At 33.5% G+C, this 20559-nt stretch overlaps 1 protein-coding gene and 2 non-coding genes across 3 annotated transcripts; 1 reads left to right on the top strand and 2 right to left on the bottom strand.

The window, feature by feature from the left end:
• The first annotated feature begins 1417 nt into the window (after window positions 1-1417).
• Window positions 1418-3307, top strand: LOC145047838 (Cysteine proteinases superfamily protein). Its single transcript, XM_078996202.1, has 8 exons — window positions 1418-1579; window positions 1667-1823; window positions 2160-2244; window positions 2362-2425; window positions 2550-2655; window positions 2754-2808; window positions 2898-2951; window positions 3018-3307. The coding sequence occupies exons 1-8, from the start codon at window positions 1558-1560 to the stop codon at window positions 3159-3161; spliced, it is 687 nt and encodes a 228-aa protein (XP_078852328.1). The 5' UTR covers window positions 1418-1557; the 3' UTR covers window positions 3162-3307.
• Window positions 3308-4394: 1087 nt separating this feature from the next.
• On the bottom strand, window positions 4395-4591 carry LOC144999381 (U2 spliceosomal RNA). The gene has a single exon (XR_013660856.1). It is a non-coding gene; the product is annotated as a U2 spliceosomal RNA (small nuclear RNA).
• Window positions 4592-17456: 12865 nt separating this feature from the next.
• Window positions 17457-17653, bottom strand: LOC144999403 (U2 spliceosomal RNA). Its single transcript, XR_013660875.1, has one exon. It is a non-coding gene; the product is annotated as a U2 spliceosomal RNA (small nuclear RNA).
• Between the last annotated feature and the right edge of the window lie 2906 nt (window positions 17654-20559).

A 20559-nucleotide genomic window follows, 5' to 3' on the forward strand; every position in this document is an offset into this window, starting at 1 on the left:
AAAGACCTCGGCTTGAAGCTTTTTGTTGGACTTATACAACCCATTTATGAGCACACATTCATTGTTGCACTCCATTTCATCAACCCAAGCTATAAAACCTGAACGAGCATCCTGATTTCAACTATTTGCTTCAATTAAGACATCTTAAAAAAAGTAGGGTTAACACCAAAATTCGAATAAATGGTAAATTACCTTTTTCTGGCATGCATAAAAGGGCCTTCTTGGGTTATTGGTAGTTCGAGATGTTCTTATTATAGCCTCAGCTCCACATCCACATTCCATGTTCTTCATTATGTACCTTCACAGTGGAGAGTATTTGAAGAAGAAAACAATGTGCTAGAATGAATGCAAGACGGTATATATGAAGGAGCAGTACATAAAAAAGACTATATTACCCCCACTATTGCACTTTCAACGGATCCGTTCTATCAAAGTTAAGAACTAATTCAGATAAAAAACAATCGGCAAAGAACATCAGAAAACTTTACAAAACGCCTATCATTTTGATAGGTCTTTCATTAATCATTCGATTTCACTTACAAAATGTATGTCATTAAGACATGACTTTTACATATTTCGCCAAAATAAACAGAATGACAAGAAAAAAAAAATTAAAACACACGAACACTACATACTAATAACCTTCTTAACCATTAACCACCTTAGTTGCAGATCAACCCATCACCAGAGCTTAACAAGGAAATGGAGCACAACAACCAGCAACAAGAGCATCCCTAACATCATGCCACCCAGAGCAACATCAACGACTATAAACTTCTTATCATGGTCATCCAGCTTGTGTTGGAGACTTATGTGGTCGATCCTGCAAACGATATACTCTTGTCCTAGCTGCCCCTTCAACTTTTTCATTTCAGTTTGGTTTTCTGTAATCTTCGGACCACAATCACAGAAAATTGAGTGGAGCACATTATAGTTGATGTCTTCAGCAGAATTTAAAGAGTCGGGTGAAGGTGGTGGAGCCGGCATTGTTGCTTTTAAGGGTTCTTCCACAAGATCGTTTGCCCGAAAATGGTAAACAAGTTTCAGATTTGTTTTACTTCAAACCCCACATGCGTATGTTCCCTTATAATTCGAGACTTGTGCATGGGACTCAATCGAATCGACAGTGTAAGGTTGTTGGGGTGTTGGTGGACATTAAAGGCGATAATTACTAATCTGCATGTGTCAACTTATGTGTCATCAACTCAACTCGGTATTGACTCAGTGGGTTACCTCATACGTATACATGGCAAGTGACGAGGCTAACCTGCTAAAATGGGTAAGGTGACTTTCTCAATCGGTCATTAACAAGTTTAAGCTCTTAAAACGCAAAAAAATAATCACAAATAACCATTTAAACCATTATACATAACTTTGTTGGACTATAGTAACAATTACCCTTGAAATAAAAGCTAAAAGAGTATTTTAGCCCATAACTTTTGGTTATCAAGTAAATCATGGTGGCGAAACCCTCTAACGGCATAACGACGTCGTTAAGAAGTTGGTGAATCTCCTTATCCGGCACCTCTTCCAAGTCCCCCGAAGGAACAACAAATCATGGTGGCGAAACCCTCTAACGGTAACTTCGCAATCTTCTTCATCTCAATTCTCAACAGCTAGAAACATGCTCCATTAATTGATAAATCTATGTTTCTTTTCATGGCAGGAATCATCCTTGAAGAACTGAGAAATGGTGTGGCGGAGTTCGAACTCGTCTCGTCTCCAGTCACTTCAATTTCTACCAACGTTTATCGGAATCCCATACGATCTGTTTTCATAACTGACCACACCCATCGATTCTTCGCGCGAATTGGACAAAAAATGTAAGTGTATTTGTACGTTGAGCAATTATGTCAATTGTTTTCGCTGTTTATTCTCAGATTATTCAGCTTTATGAAATTAGGGCAATTACAATTTACAACCAATTCAGGGGTCCAATCTGCCTTATATGTTAGGGCTAAATGCAAGAAATAGCAATGTGCTCTCAAAATTCATTTATAGTTGCATTGCGCTTTCATTTCTCCTTATTACAACACTGTACTTTCAAATCAAAATATTTCTTTCTAAGGCATTATACATAGAAAATCTTCTTACTATAACAATGACCAATGGATAAACCATTTATATTGAATCCAATTTCTTGTTCCTTTTAATATTAGGGAAGTTTCACCAGCATTAAGCAAAGTGGAGAGCTTTAGGGTGCACAAAGTTACTGGTGATGGACGTTGTATGTTTCGTGCATTGGTATCATTTCTATACCCTAATGATTCTTTGTTTATAAAATGTTGAGAAAACAAACAAGAAAAGAGCAACATAAGTGTTGTATCTGTATGTATAGTTTACCAGATTAATGTCTTGTAGGTGAAAGGAATGGCTATGAACAAGAGTGTTAATCTTAGCCTCCGTGAAGAAAGAGAAAATGCAGGTTCTTTGTGTTTTCATGCATCAGTCTTTTGTTTTGTGTTTGATCATGAAGATGTTAACATATGAACCTGTTAAATCATACACTTTTTTTGCCAAAATGTTTTTGTTATGTGCAAATGCTGCAGATGAGCTACGCATGGCAATAAAAGAGGTGTTATGTGATAATGAGAAAGAAAGACATAAGTATGAAGAAGCATTGATTGCTATCACTGTTGAAGAACCCTTAAAACGGTTAGAGATTTGATTAGTTTTTTTTTTTTTTTTTTTTTTGATAACTAAATTCAAGTTATGTAATTTGTTAATAATTTAATTTAATTTATGCTTTGTAGTTACTGTCAACGCATTGGACGACCGGATTTTTGGGGAGGGGAGTCGGAATTACTGGTTAGTATCATAACAAAAAAAAATGGAAAAATATAATTAATAATTACAATTCATCTTATTTATTAATTAATGTGGTTTTTATTTTACAGGTGCTTTCCAAGTTATGTCGTCAACCTATTGTGGTCTATATACCTGAACATGAGGTATTATTTATATATTTTTTTTCTTAAAAAATAATAAATAAAGTTTTTATTTTGTTTTATTTGCAGCATTCAAGAGGCGGCTATGGATCTGGTTTTATACCAATAGCTGAGTATGGAGCCGACTTTGGCAAGGGCTCAAGAAAAGAAAAAGGCAAGAAAGCTGTGAAGCTTTTGTACAGTGGAAGAAATCATTATGATCTCCTTGTATAGCAACTGCAGTTTAGCTCCAAGCCCTTCCACTTTAGCTTTATATAACATTTAGTCCTTGTCGGCTATTCCATCTTCCAAACCCAATCCTTTAGCTTTTCATGACAAACCAACCATTATTTTGTCCATAAATTATAAGTAACTTTTCACTTTTCCTCCCAAATACAAGATTGAGATTATTATTTATTTTAACATCCTCCTCAATCTTGTATTTGGAATATGTCTAAAACATAAAGACAGCATAACTCCTTCCTTAACAAAACACAATTATGAAAATCTATATATTAGAACTTAAAAAACCAAATATGGACTTCTATAACAACCTAATAGACTGTGTTACTCCTTCACCATATGTTGGTGATGTTAAGGGATTTGATTATCTGAAGATAGAATCATAGACAACAGTAAACAGGGAAATCAAATAAATAATTTCATATCTTATTATCTCAAATCTCAAATCTGACTATCTATAACTAAGTAGTGATTCATACAAAATCGAAATAAGAAAATTTATTTCAATAAACAATGAATAATCATTCATAACAAAATCAACATTAGAGACGTGTATTTAACCTAAATCATGCAGATTCTTAACAAAATAGTTCACAGATTACGAAATTAGACTTACATGTATTAAAAAAAATGAGTTGTCTGTCTTGTCGAGTTCCGATTCTGATTGATGATCCATTCACTTCAAACGAACACTTAGGTGTAGTTCCTTAATAGATATCATTGAATATGAATGTTGATGACATTATTGGATCCGGCAATCACCAAAAAATGCATAGATCTAGTGAAACAACTACTTCCTTAGTAGATATCCATGGTCACATTGTCATCTCTTCATCACATGAATCATCCTTCCAACTGCAATCCTGGTGGGGTAGAAATTCATAAAATGTTGGATTAAGAAGTAATCATCCAACCAGCAAAATCTTTTCATGTTGTAGTTAAATCCTTTCGTTTTAAGTTGAATATGTTGCTGAAATTGTTCATTAAGAAAAATAGTGAGTGAATGATGCCAAGAAGACTTTATAATTCTATATATCCTGTAAACTCTTCATCATTGAGCTTTGGTGTTGTCAGGCTAGCTTTTCACTACAAGCCTTGATCTTTACTCCCATATCGCTGGCTTATACGTCCCATGAAAAAATTTTACTATAAAAACAAAATCATTTATGTCAGAAAGATTTACACACCACACAAATTAATGAAGATTTATTAAACTAAGTATTGGAGGGGTGAGCCACGCCTTAGCAGTAGTGTAAGACCAAGGCGACTCGTGAAGAACCCCAGCAGCAAGCTACTGTAATGGGCCTTCCCCCATAAAAAATAAGATTAATATCGAGTGGGCCGATGGCCCACATATCAGATATTAAACTGATAAGAACAGATACTACACTTGATCTTAGCCAAAAGGCCGAGAAAGGTATGCTTATTCCGCTCCTTGGCTTCTCCTTTTATACACAGCTTTCTCTTCGCTGCTAACTTCACTCATCCGATGTGGGATGCAAAGTGCAAACGCTTTCACTGCCTTCATATTTCATTCGTAACAAATTAACAATAACACCACCCAAAAACAACTTCATCATTCTTTTACTTCTTTACTTTCTGTATTCAAATAAAAGTTTGAGTTGCATATATGTGTTTATCGATCATAGCATTACTTTTCTTATTTTTCTTCTGTAGTTTAAATTCACTCGACGCCACCAAAGAAAACAACTTCACGTTGACAATTACAAATCACTTTCCACTCATGTACCTATCAGTTACAATCAATTAAGTAAAGTAACAAACAGAAAATAATTAATGGACAAACTAATCAAATATGTCCGACATCTTCAAACCCATTCATAATATTTGTTTTTATAATCATATCTAACACATGTGACGCTCGTTAAAAAAAAGTTGAAACATGATTTAGTTTGTTGGGTAAGATACGATAGAATTGAAAATGCATACAGCCCAAAACTTGAAGCAAAGAAAGAAAATGTATATCACCCATGAGACAATCAGAATCTGAGAAGATTGATCAAGAAAAAAATACTAACTCCCACTTTCACATATTCAAGCTATCTTTACTAGCTACATAAACACTGCTTTGTGACCAAGAGAACCAGGATTATAGAAGAGACACAAGCTGAAACCAAGAACCTTCAAAAACCCTAAACTGATCAAAGAGGGTTTCAGAAGAAGAGAAAGAAAGAGGCGTGCCTAGGAACCAACACATAACGTGTGATTCCTACCTCTCTGTTGTTCTAAAACACCATGCGATTATCAAAAGCAGTTTATTTATTAATGTAAGAACCAATTCATACTTTTACAAAATAAAACCTCACTCTAACACTATACAAATCGCTAAAAAATACTAACTCTCACTCTCACATATTCAAGTTATCTTTACTAGCTTATACATCACGTATAAAAGCTAAAGAAACAAAAATTGATTAATGAACGAAATTAGAAAGCAACTAATCTGAATGAATATTTTGTTAGGGTTGGTGTTTGAAGGAGATGATCAGTTTCTCTTAGAAATATTTAGACGAAATGAAGAAGTGAAAATTAGCAAACCGTCGAATAACTCTTCAATATATAGCAACTGCAGTTTAGCTCCAAGCCCTTCCACTTTAGCTTTATATCACATTTAGTCCTTGTCCGCTATTCCATCTTCCAAACCCAATCCTTTAGCTATTCATGACAAAACCACCATTATTTTATCCGTACAAAGCACTAACACCGCAATTATAAGTAGGGATAATGACTTGAAAGGGTAACGAACTTTCAACTTTTATCACATTTAGTCACTAAACTTTTTTTCGTTATCTATTTGTCATTGAACTATTGAAACTGTTCACATTTTACCCTTATGACCGGCTGTTACCGATCATAAGGGTAAAATGTGAACAGTTTCAATAGTTTAGTGGCAAATAGATAATGAAAAAAAGTTTAGTGACTAAATGTGAGCAAAATCGAAAGTTTGTTTCCCTCTAAAAAGTTCAATGACTAAATGTGAACAAACTTCCTATTGTATTATGTTTTAGCAAAATTATTTATTTTTGTTTAATTGTAGCAACATTTGTTGATAAATAAATCTATGAAATAAAAAAACAAAATGTAACATCCGGATTTCCAGGTATCATCATTTAAGTATTTTTCTTTTGAGTTAATAAGAGAGACTCGACGAGTTGACGCCTCAACTCGTCGAGTAAGGTCGCGACTGATGACTCGGATTAATGAATGGACTCGACGAGTCGGTGAGGCGACTCAACGAGTCCGTGCTGTTGGTAGAAACCCTAAATCTTTGGGCTCAAGCCATACTTAAAGGCACTTCTAGCCTTCAATTGCGACTACCTTTCCCATAAGTGAGAACCCTAGCGAGCTTGAGTGTGTAGAGTGAGAGGAAGAGTTATCTTGAGCTTTTTGGTGTGATAGATCTGGACCCTTCTAGGTTCAGAGAGCCGAGAATATGAAGCTTTAGTAGAGTAAACCTTGGGGTTCAAAGTTAGGAAGCATTTATGGTATACATAGTTACTTTCATCTTACACATAAATATGAAGTATTTTATATAAATTACGTACTATGTGTGCATATTATTTGAATATTTGCTGTATATGTTGGATGACCGATTTTATACATGTTTTAAAAGATTTAAACGGTATATTTATTTTATATCTACAAATATGTTGCGGATGAAACATAGGTAGATAAAATAGTTGGTGTGTGATGAAATAAAATGATGAGAGATAACTGATGATAGAAAGGTGGTGATAATTAGGTAAATAGATGATGATGAATATGTAATGTAGGATGAAAGGAGATACCATAACCTTAACCAGCAATGTAGCGATGTAGTCATCTACCAAAGTATAGATGGCGACCACGGACTATTCTAGACAACCCAGTGGAAACACTAGCATGCCCATAACCTGTAGGTGATGAATTACGAGTTCAGACGATGTTGTAACTACGTATTTATGTGATGATACTCTAACCCTTACTATGAATTACGAGTTCAGACGATGTTGTAACTACATATTCATGTGATGTCACAAATTTCGCATGCCAAACCAATGGTCATAATTCACATCAATGAGAATGGTTCATTTTTTTGTAAAACCAAAATCAGATTGAAAATTTTGATTTTTTATTTTGGAAAATGTCAAACCATTGGTTTTTTATTTCGGTTTTGGTTTTTTGTTTTTTTTTAAATATATTTTCAGGGTTTTTTTTTGTTTTGTTTTGTTTGTTTGTTTTTTTTTTTTTTTTTATTTCATAGATTTCTTCATCAACAAATGTTGCTACAATTTAACAAAAATAAATAACTTGCTAAAACATAATACAAGAGGAGGTTTGTTCACATTTAGTCATTGAACTTTTTAGAGGGAAACGAACTTTCAATTTTGTTCATATTTAGTCACTAAACTTTTTTTCGTTATCTATTTGCCATTGAACTATTGAAATTGTTCACATTTTACCCTTATGACCGGCTGTAAAATGTGAACAGTTTCAATAGTTCAATGACAAATAGATAACGAAAAAAAGTTTAGTGACTAAATGTGACAAAAGTCGAAAGTTCGTTACCCTTTCAAGTCATTATCCCTTATAAGTAACTTTTCATTTTTCCTCCGAGATACAAGATTAGGATTATTATTTATTTTAACATCCTCCTCAATCTTGTATTTGGAATATGTCTAAAACATAAAGACAATATAACTCCTTCCTTAACAAAACACAAATATGAAAATCTATATATTAGAACTAGCTTGGTCGTAAAAAAACAAACATGGACTTTTATAATAACCTCCTTCAACTAAAATTCTAATTGAATATGAACTATAAAATGAGACTATCAAAATAAATTGTCATGTAAAAAAAATAAGCACAGTACACAATAAAATCATTTTTAACGAAACATTTTATAACACAACAGAGAATCACCAAATGTACAAACTATATCATGACTACATTACCAACATATGACTTTCCTAACTAAATGTTAATGAAACTTGAACTATTATTATCAACAATGCCAATGGGCAACATTAGTATTGCGATAAAAGCTCCACTAAAATAGCAAAAAAAACTATTGATTGAATAAGGATGATAGTATTCAACAACCAACCAACCTTCTCATAAAGGGCGAATTCGGTTAGTAGCCTGGGGTATCTCATGATACCCCTCATATTTATATAATAGACCGTGTTACTCCTTCACCATATGTTGGCGATGTTAAGGGATTTGATTTGGCAATCTTCATCATCTTCACAAATTGATCCCTACGGTGTGTTTGGTAGCGTAATGTCTATCAGTTTTAAGCAAATTGTAGGAAATTAGCCACCACAACATCAAAATTACAATCAAAATATGTTTGCAAATCAGCAGTGAATCGTTCATTTATAAAGTATTAGGATTTAATCGATTCTTGGTACTAATTTCTATTCAATTTCGTAGTACTCTTCAAAATCAAAATTGCAAGGTTAGCATCTCCTGTAATTTTACATATCAAAATTTTTGAACATGTTCTTCTTGGTACGTGTTCTTACTCTATTGTGGTTTTTATAATTTGAATTTATCGGATTTTTCACTTATCTTAATTTCTAGTTTCACATCTTCTCCATAAATCCAATAGACTCTCACGCTCACTCGTGCACGAAATAAAACCAACTAATTATATAAACAGTCTAAAAACACTCCACTATCCCCTGACTACATCAACTAAGTATATAAACACTTACATCTAGACGTTTTTTTTCTACAAAACTCACATTAACTTGTTATTGTTTATGACTAATCGTCTATCCCTTTGTTCTGATAAGATTTGCACTCGAGATATGAATCTAGTTATTATCATATTAGTTCAGTAGCAGGTTTTTTAATCTAACTGGAATAAGATCATCAGACTAAATTAACCAACTTGTCAATTTTGTATGGGTATGGTCATTTATATATTAGTTCAATAATAGGTTTCTCGATCTAGAACTCGAACGAGTTCACTAAGTTGGCCAATTTGTTAATGTTGTCTAATTGATTCATTTAAGTGTCTGGCGATATCAAATTCCCAATTGGTAGAGAAACAAATCTCGTATCGACTATATGCGTTTATCATGTGGTTAACACTATGTTTCGTAATAGCCTTTTTATTGTCTTAACTAGAACAACATCCTAAAGCCAGCATTTATCTCACGTTGATAAATATATAAACATAATAACTTTGGAGATTCACCAATTGCATCGATCCATAGAGAGGTTACCTCAATCCAATATTCACCAACAATGAATGCACGTGAATTGGTGCTCTCATCAAGACACATTTTCATCAACAATGAATATATGCCAACATTAACACTAATCTCGGTTCACATTATTCCCATAACATGAGTAACTAAGGGTATTTAGAATAACTTAGTTGTTTATAGATTAAAACATGTTAATATAGAACATAGTAATTTAAATGAAAATGAGCATACGAGGTATATCATATCATAACTTTAAAGAACATGTTTATGTTCCAAAATATCAAAATAATAAAATTTACTTAAAATCAATTACTAGCGTGTCATGTAGAATAATTGTGCTTTTTGTATTTTTTTTTCATATAGTGATGAAAGTGGGTTGTGTTTTTTTGTATTTTTCTTTATAATAAATTTGGTATTGCAACATACAAGAGCTTGTTATGGATTTGGTTTTATACCAATAGTTGAGTATGGTGCCGACTTTGGCAAGGGATAAAGAAAAGTAAAAGGCAAGAAGCTTGTTATGGATTTGGTTTTAAAAAATGTAGTTTTTTTACATTTGATTCATCGTGAAGTACTATTACAAGTTTATGGTTAGACGTTGTTGTCTTCATGTGATGAATGTAACAGCAGCGAAACACAAAGACTATGGCTAGGGTGTCAAAAATTAAAACTTCAAAACAAAACCATATAGAAAAAACAATATTGGTTTAAAATTATGCTATGACCAAAATTTGAAAGAGTAAATTACACGAATGGTCCCTGTGGTTTGGGGTAATTTGCACGTTTGGTCCCTAACTTATTTTTTTAACTCGGAAGGTCCCTACGGTTTGTTTTTGTTATGTGCTTGGTTCCTACAGTTTGTTTTTGTTACGCACTTGGTCCCTGTCTTACCTAAAACGACTATTATTTAAATAAGAAAAAATGGTTGGTAGGTAAGGTAAGGTGAGTGGGGTAGGGTTGGGGGTGTGTTTACTTAAATAAATTAAAATATCAAGAGAAAAATAGTATATTTAGGTAAGATAGGGACCAAGCGCGTAATAAAAACAAACAGTAGGGACCTTCCGAGTTAAAAAAATAAGTTAGGGACTAAACACGCAAATTACCCTAAACCATAGGGACCATTCGTGTAATTTACTCAATTTGAAACTACAAAATTAATAGCAAATATTGTTACACTGCAATTCAAAGTAGAACTCATGGATCTTTTGCATTTTTAAAGTCTAGTACAATTGTTTTGTACACTAATCTTTTCAGCAAGTTCACTTTTCGAGTGTGTCATTCAAAAACTAATCTTCCATTTTATTTTGTAACCTTGTTTTAATAAGGTTCATTGTTGAAAATGACATTTTCTGTTGTAGTGGTGGAAACCGGGAGTAAGTATGAGACTAGCCACTCAGTAAATAAGATGAAAATTAGCTACTCTTTCGGTCTTAATCAACCATTGATATAATTCAGAAATAGATGTCGATTGTTTATAATTTGCGTGTTTAACAACATCAGTTTCATAATGTTGAAGTTGCATCTTCAAAAGTAATTTCTCTTGTTCACTGAAATCTTCAAGATAAAACTTCTCTACTAGTTGATATACATCACCACTTCGGAAAGGCTCGGTAACTCTATTAGGTTCTAAAGTTGTTGAATGTTGAAGCGACTCCATTGATCTATCATTAAACTGGTGATTTAATTCCATTAATTGATAATTAATGGCTTCATAAAAATATCCACTCGATAATGATGTTCAAGTGTATAACCACTATGCTTATTATGAGCTTGAGAGAGAGCAAACCATTCCATCTTTCATCTTTCATATTTTGCAACTGTTATTTGGTGGGTGCAACTAGATTCAATGCATTAGAATTATCTTGAGATTTTTTGTGTAAGGCTTGACAAAATAAATCAGTGGTCTCAATTATTAATTACTTGGGATGCAGAACAAAAATGAAGTCAAATGTAGTAATAGTCTCATATACTGCATTTGCATCCCCTTTAATCGAACCAGTACCCGCCTCAATAATTTTAAGCGAAACCTCGCAAGCAGGACTAAACATATTGATTAAGCTCGAAACTAATTTTAGGTGAGAACTCCAAATGGTATCTCCAACTCCTTGTAATGTACCAATTTGGTTGAGACATGTACCTGTCTCTAACTCATCAATAGAAATCAAATATGCAATTTTCTCAGCTTGCGCATCTCTTATTTGGTCGGTACGCTTTAAGGAAGCACTAACAACATTAATAACAAAAGATAACTTAGTAAAAAACTTATGCACTGCGACAACTCCCTGTGAAGCGACCATTAATGCTAATTGGAATCGATGATCAAAACAATGAATATAACACGCATATGGACTATCATTTGAAATCAATGCTTGCAAACCCTTGAACCGACCTTGCATATTATTTGCACCATCATACCATTGGCCACAAATTGATCTAAAATCAAGTTTATTATGTGACAATACATACTAGATTCCATTCTTAAGACTTTCTGATGCAGTGTGTGGTACATGAACATTCCCAAAAAAATGATCCATAATAAAGCCATCTTTATTTACAAATCTCAAAACAATTGACATTTGTTCTTTCTTAAACTCATCACTTGCTTCATCAACAAGTAAAAAAAATTCCCACCACCAATCTCCTTACAAACCATCCGTCTCACCCTTGCTGAGATAAGGTTTAAAATCTCTTTTTGAATTGACGGTGATGTATATAACGTATGTTTAGGAGTAGTACGAAACAATTCTTTCATCTCGGTTCTAAAAAACCAAATGCCTTTAACATTTCATGAAATTTTCCTTTGTTGATTGAATATGAGCTTTCATCATGACCTCTAAATGCAACTGCTTGAAAGGCACACCAACAAACTAAAATGTAGTATCCATCAATCTTAGTCTATTATTCTTACAATCTTCTTCTGTAAATTTCTCAAAAATATTTTATACATCTCGTTCCTCATTTAACAAATTATCATATGTTTTTTGTGCAATGTTGTGAAAAGATGTACAGTCACTCCCCTCCCCATATGATTCAAAAAGATGCATTTTTTCCTACCTACTTTCTTCCAAATTTGAAAACCATGTATAGTAAATGTTCTTTTGCCGTATTGTCCCATTCCATAAGGTTTGTAAAATAGAAAACATGGGTAACAAAACGCATCATCTCGACTCTTTGAGTATTCAAGCTAGGAAAATAAACTAAACCAAGAAACTTGAAAGCTATGTTTACGGGTTTCTTGTCCAAATTTTGGATATACTTGAAGTTCTTTTTGGAAGGGGACAATATCTATATAATAGTTTTCGGTTACATCCTACTTTCATATGCTATCAGGCAATTTGTTGTTCACAAGAAGATAGAGACAAATACCAAGAGCTTGGGCAATATGCTCCTATAATCCACAAAATAGTCAAGTCAAAAACGATCTATATATACATAAAAAGGAAAGAGTAAATTAGTAGACAAAGACAGATACCTTGGAAAAAACAAACATATATAGATAGCTTGAAAAAAATAGACAAATACAATAGTCTGAAAGGAAAATCTAGACAAAGAAAGATTAAATAAATAAATATAGAGTATAAAATCATCTTTGCAATTCTCACCTCACCATCAGGTTGAAAAATTATGAGTACTGTTTGAAAGGTCTTCGTATGAACACCTTTATATGCCATCTCACCATGCTGGAAAACAACAAAATTATAAAGGTACAACTACAAAACAATATTATATTGGAAATACAATGAAGTTAGTTGGCTTACAAAGAAAACATTTCAATAAAAATGTTGGGACGATGATCTTTAAGAAACAAACTAATGTAAAAGCATATGCAAACATCTAGGGATACAACATACCAAAAATAAAGAGGCTTTTCACATTCAACATGGATAAAATTAATATAAAATAAGAAAATTCTACATAAGGTATGCTACATTGTTTATTCTATCCTTGCATTAGTGTGGAATTTTATTTTGTTACTTTCCTCAAATAAAACCCTAGAAACTAGTTATAAGAGTTGTCTTATTCATAGAATAATATAAACACCAAGCATGTCATCTCTCTCCATTAGATAGCCTAGCAATGGAACTCTTCAGAAAAAAAAATTAAAAATTCAGAAATATGTATGTATATATGCATACACAAACCAACACACTTTGCTTATTATAGAACACCTGTGCATAAGGATAATGGTGGCGGTGGATGTGACATCCCCAAATTTCTCAGCCAGAAAATACCGATTTAGTTTATGTTTTTAAAATAAAATCAGAGTAATCTTCCAAAAGATGTTGCAGAATTTGTTCCCAAAAACATGATAAATATATTATCAAATCATTTCCGAGGAAATGTATTTTATTCATTTTAAAACTTTGGATGTCATCGTCAATACAAAAACATAAGCATTAACAGAACTTACATTCATTTGCACTAGTGATTTTACATCTCCTTTAATCTCTCAATGTAACGTAACTTCGTATCGACACCTATGATTAAATAACATGAGTGGGTCATGTTGGAAAACCCAGTGAGCATATACCACAATAAATAAATTTATTATGTTTAAACATCAACAATCAACCTAATTTTCTATCCCTATTATCATATTTATTATCTTACTTTATCGATCCTCACAACGACACAATCTATACCCTTAGATCTAAAGTAAACCTCTTTACCTAATCCATACTCCCGTATCTAAAATTTACCTCTCTACCTAATCGATACTCCCGGATCGGGTATGTCTGATCCATACTCCCGGATCGAGTATGTCTGATCCATACTCCCGGATAAATAATTGTACCCATTCCATACTCTCGGACAAGGGATAATTTAACTATGTCTCAATCCATACTCCTGGATTAATAACAAATAACCATGTCTTAATCCATACTCCCGATTAATAACAAATAACTATGTCTTAATCCATACTCCCGGATTAATAACAAATAATTATGTCTTAATCCATACTCATGGATTAATAACAAATAACCATGTCTTAATCCATACTCCCGCTTAATAACAAATAACTATGTCTTAACTCATACTCCTGGATTAATAACAAATAACTATGTCTTAATCCATACTCCCAGATTAATAACAAATAACTATGTCTTAATCCATATTAACAGATTAATAATAAATAACTATGTCTTAATCCATACTTTCGGATTAATAACAAATAACCATGTCTTAATTATTTCTTAAGGATTTACCCAAAGAATCATCTATCACTCATTCCTAAGGATTCATCCTAAGGAACAGACACCAAGTACATCATCACCATGGTTTATACAACATGCACTAAAACCATAGTTGCCAAGGTTTATACAACAGACACTAAGTCCATAGTTGCCAGGGTTTATACAACATGTGTTAAGTCCATAGCTCTTATTTATCAACAATATTATTCACGAGAATCCACCCGCAATGCATGTCAATGCATTTTTAGAGTACATTTGATGAACATATAGGTCACAACACCTACAGGTTGCGAGCGTGCCAGTGTTCCACGAGCCGTCTAGAATAGTCCATGGTTATCATCCATACTTTGTTGAATGACGGGGGCCAACGTTTGGGTAAGTGCTTCTCTCATATATTACCCCTCGCCCTCATCTCATGATCTATATCACTCACTGATCATCTCATTAACACAACTCATCTTTCATCACATACCAACTATTTCATCTACCCAAGTTTACCCAACATTTTTGTAGATATAAAATACATATATAGTTTAAATCATTTAAAACCTGTATAAATCATTCATTCAGCATACATATCAAATAAACAAACAATATATATTCACATAACACGTATTTTATAGAAAATACTTCATATCTATGTGTAAGATGAAAGTGACGACACACTCACTTGATTTAATAATAACCGGGGAGCACTTCGTTTCTTAAAACAACATTCTTCGATGAAATCGGGATGTTCTCTTAAAAACCGAGCTTCACGTGGGCAGAGTTTCGGCTTGAAAACTCTTTTTCTCGGGATCTTCGGGGCATCGGGACTTGCTTCTAGTGTCGGGGATGTTTTCTAGGCTTCGGGGGGTGTTAAAGTGTCAAATTTCTAAACAAAATTCGGAAGCCTTCGGTTTCTATTTATAGTGGTTGGAAAACTGTCCGTACGTTGGGCGTAGTTTTAAGTATGTAGGGCGTATTGCTTAACGGTGATCTACGCGGGGCGTAAGTCGTCGTACGCAGGGTGTACATCCTTAATAGCCACTACGCTGGGCGTAGAAGCTTAGTGGCTTCGGACGTGTCGACGGTACAAGATACGTGCCGCATGCGAGAAAGTAGACAACGTGGCCAACTACGGATCACACACACGAGTACGTTGGGCGTACTCCGAATTTTCAAACTTCAAAAATTCATAACTTTCGCATACGAACTCTGTTTTTTACGTTCTTTATATCCACACGTAGGTATGATCGTACTCTTATTTAGACTCCGTCGGCTAATTTTGAATTTATTTCTAAAGTTATATTTTTAACAGACCGAGACATGAAGAGTCCGTTAAAAATTCATAACTTCTTCATCTGACGTCGTTTTTCATTAGTCTTTTTACCGTTGAACTAATATCAACAAGATCTTCGATTCTCGTTTAGGTTGTTTCAGTTAAAAATCACTAGATCTAAAATTTGAGTTTCGAGGTGCATAATGTTATGCCAAATATTAGAAAATTCATAACTTCCTTATACGAAATCAGATTTAGACATTCTTTTTATGCACGCTCTTGGTTTAACGAATACTACGACTTTTGTTTGATAAGGCTAAACAACACTTTATCATAAATTCACTATTTACGTTACAGAACACCGTGCCAGTTCTGTCGCGAAAATTCAACAGATCATAACTTCTTCGTTATAACTCGGATTTCGGCGTTCTTTATATATCCGAAATCCTTGTCACGACCACTACAACTTAGTTAAGATTATTCATTCTAAATAATCTTCCATCAAAAAATCATTTTTAATACTTATCATCTCTAAATTAACTAGCCTGAATCTACAGACATTACAGTGGAGCAACAGTGATGGTGTGAGTTGAAGAGTTGATTTTACTCATTGTCAAAATCATTGCTTGTAAGGGGTTTTAATAGTGGTAGGGGCAAATTGCAAAATATGTGAAAAGATAAAATTGTTTATTTCCCACTAAATTCAATAATTTTTGTAGTAGAGGGTATTAAAATAAACTTTTAGTGACATATTAAAACATTATGCCACTAATAATTATGAATATTACAACATAAAATGAAGTGCCACTAAATCCATTAATTTTTATACTGACACATAGAATATGTCACTAAAAACATGATATAGGGACACATTAAATGTATTTCATAAAAAATGCATGCCACTAAATGATATATTTTGTAGTGTTTAGAGAGAGGAAGATGAAAAATACTCTTATGACTTTTGTGGAGAGGAGATCGGAGAGGAAGAATGGTCATTGGCAGCAGGCGAAGTCACATTGGAGAAAATAAAGCAAGGCGGAGAAACGATAGACACGCGGGGAGATACTGTTGGGAGGCAGGCGATGTTTTTCCGGTGAGATTTGGAAGTTTTCCGGCCTGAATTTATTGGTCTTTATTTTCCTAAACTCAAATATTGAGTTAAAAATGTTGGTGGAATTGTTAATTAACAAAAATGGTGAGTGAACGATGTCACGAAGACTTTATAAATCTATCATGTAGACTCTTTGTCAATGAGCTTGGTAATGCTTACCTGTAACCCAAGTGGGAGTTGGATTTTGTGATTTGGCCCAAGTTCATTGGTTCTTGTTGGTGGGTATTTTGACTTTGTCGTTCCAAGTCTGAGAGTTGTATCTGTTAGCATGGCTTAACAGATTAGAAGTTTTGGATCGTTAGTCCCATAACGGTGACACGGGTGTCGTATTACAATTTTTTACCTTTTAAACATCAGTGTCAATAAATAAAAAGAAATAACTGAACATCTACCACCATTTTTTGAGTAAGGAGAAATCATTAAACTGAGTATCAGATGGACACACTTAGTTGTAATCCTTCATTGACAATTAAAACTTTATTAAACTTAGTATTGGAGGGGTGAGCCAGGCCTTGGCAGTAGTGTAAGACCAAGGCGACTCATGAAGAACCCCAGCAGCAAGCTACTGTAATGGGCCTTCCCCCATAAAAAATAAGATTAATATCGAGTAGGCCGATGGCCCACATATTAGATATTAAACTGATAAGAACAGATACTACACTTGATCTTAGCCAAAAGGCCGAGAAAGGTATGCTTATTTTAGTCCCTGGCATCTCCTTTTATACACAGCTTTCTCTTGGCTGCTTCCTTCACCCATCCGATGTGGGATGCAAAGTGCAAACGCATTTAACAGTTAACACCACCAAAAACAACTTCATCATTCTTTTACTTCTTTACTTTCTGTATTCAAATAAAAGTTTGACTGCGTATATGTGTTTATCCATCATAGCATTACTTTTCTTATTTTTCTTCTGTAGAACAAATTCAGAGAACCAACATATCCAATTTTCACACTATCATATCCATAATGGGTGGGTGGGAGAGAGAGACCATGCTGGAGGTTTACTATTTCGTATATGATTTAAACTGATCAAAGACAGTTTCGAAAAGAAGAAAAAGAAAGAGGCTTAACCAACACATAACGTGTGATTCCTACCTCTCCATTGTTCTAAAACACCATAGGATTATCAAGAGCAGTTTATTTATTAATGTAAGAACCTGTTCATACTTTTACAAAATAAAACCTCACTCTAACACTATACAGATCACTAAAAAAAAAACTAACTCTCACTCTCACATATTCAAGCTATCTTTACTAGCTACACATCACGTATAAAATTTAAAGAAACAAAAACTGATTGATGAACAAAATTAGAAAACAACTAATCTGAATGAAGGAGACGATCGGTTTCTCTTAGAAATATTTAGACCAAACGAAGAAGTAAAAATCAGCAAACCATGTAATAACTCTTCATTATATAGCAGTTGCAATTTAGCTCCAAGCCCTTCCACTTTAGCTTTGTATCACATTTAATCCTTGTCCGCTGTTTCATCTTTTAAACCCAATCCTTTAGCTTTTCATGACAAACCAACCATTATTTTATCCGTACAAAGCACTAACACTGCAACTACAAGTTTTCACTTTTGCTCCCAAATACAAGATTGGGATTATTATTTATTATAACATCATCCTCAATATTGTATTTGGAATATGTACAAAACATAAAGACACTATAACTCCTTCCTTAACAAAACACAATTATAAAAATCTATATATTAGAATTCGTTTGGTCGTAAAAAAAAAAAAAAAAAACAAACAAACATCGGCTTCTATAATAATAACCACCTTCAACTAAAATTCTAATTGAATATGAACTATTGGGATTCCGCATACGATATTTACTCTGATTTTTATCATTTGATAAATTGGTTTTGCTAATATGTATGAAAGATATTTGAAAACACCATTTTATCTATTTTAAAAATGAAATTTTTGGGATCATATTTTTTGATGTTTCAAATAAGGTTCATCGTTGAAAATGACCGTTTTGTTGTAGCGGTGGAAACCGAACGAGTATGTATGAGACTACCTACTCGATAAATAATATGAAAATTAGCTACTCTTCCGGTCTTTATCAAGCATTGATATAATTCAGAAATAGATGTCAATTGTTTATAATTTGTGTGTTTAACAACATCAATTTCATAATGTTGAAGTTGCATCTTCAAAATTAATTTCTCTTATTCACTGAAATCTTCAAGATAAAAATTCTCTACTAGTTGACATACATCACCACTTCGAGTAGCACGATTAGGGTTTGATGTTGAAGCAACTCCATTGGTATGTCATTAAACCGGTGATTTAATTCCATTAATTAACAATTAATGGATTCATAAAAAATATCCACTCGGTAATGATGTTCAAGTGTATAACCACTAAGCTCCTTACGAGCTCGAGCCCTTCTGCTAACGTAGGTAGAAGAAAAATTTAGGGATATCAATCTTGCGATCCTGACAAAATGACTATACAAGAGAGAGAGAGAGAGAGAGAGAGAGAGAGAGAGAGAGCAAACCATTCCACTTATCATCTTTTGGAACATTTATTTGGTGGGTGCAACTAGATTCAATGCATTACAACTATCTTTGAGATTTTCTTTGTAAAGCTTGACAAAGTAAATGAGTGATTTGCATTATTTTTTACTCGGGATGCAGAAAAAAAATGAAGTCAAATGTAGTAATAGTCTCAAATACTTAATTTGCATCCCCTTTGATTGAACCAGTGTCTTCCTCAATAATTTTAAGTAAAACCTCGCAAGTAGGACTAAACATCTTGATTAAGCTCGAAGCTAATTTTATGTGAGAAATCCATCCAGTATCTCCATCTCGTTGTAATGTACCAATTTGGTTGAGAGTTGTACCTATCTCTAACTCATCGATAGAAATCAAATATGCAATTTTCTCGGCTTGTGCATTTCTTAGTTGGTCACTACACTAGGATACCGTTCTTCCCACGTACGCTAGCCCGAGGATCATCTTTTCAGTATACACTGTCCAACTCAAAGCATTTCCGAAGAAAAGTATTTTTATTCATTTTAAAACATTTTGGATGTCATCGTCAATACAAAAACATAAACATAAACATAACTTAAATTCATTATCACTAGTGATTTATATCTCCTTAATCCCTCAGTGTAATGTGACTTCATATCAACACATGTGATATAAATTAACTGAGTGGGTCAGGTTAGGAAACATGGTGAGTACATAGGGTTTTCAACCCACAATAATATAATTATCATGTTTAATCTTCAAACAATTAATTAACCCAATTACACATCCCCATTATATTCTTTACTCTTAATGATCTACCCTAAGAATCAACTATTCCTCGTTTATTTATTCATAAGGATTATCCTAAGGAATTTGTACGAAGTCCATTGTCACCGGGTTTAGGCACTAAGTTTGCATAGTCGTCAGGTTTATACAACAGACACTAAGTCCACATAGTCGCCAGGGTTTAGGTACAAAGTTTGCATAGTCACCAGGGTTTAGGCATTAAGTTTGCATAGTCTCCAGGATTAGGGCACTAAGTCTGCATTGTCGCCCGAGTTTATCTCGTTTATTGAAAGCATCGTTTTCGAGATTCCACTCGCAATAC

Source organism: Lactuca saligna, chromosome 5, assembly GCF_052625555.1.
Source record: "Lactuca saligna cultivar CGN05327 chromosome 5, ASM5262555v1, whole genome shotgun sequence".
NCBI lineage: Eukaryota > Viridiplantae > Streptophyta > Magnoliopsida > Asterales > Asteraceae > Lactuca > Lactuca saligna.

What these genes read in the sequence shown, in the direction of transcription:
- LOC145047838 (XM_078996202.1), top strand. Translation starts at nt 1,558, where the DNA reads ATGGTGGCGAAACCCTCTAACG. An exon ending in GGTGGCGAAACCCTCTAACG is followed by an intron (nt 1,580 to 1,666) that starts GTAACTTCGCAA and finishes TTTTCATGGCAG; the next exon opens with GAATCATCCTTGAAGAACTG. An exon ending in TCTATATACCTGAACATGAG is followed by an intron (nt 2,952 to 3,017) that starts GTATTATTTATA and finishes TTTTATTTGCAG; the next exon opens with CATTCAAGAGGCGGCTATGG.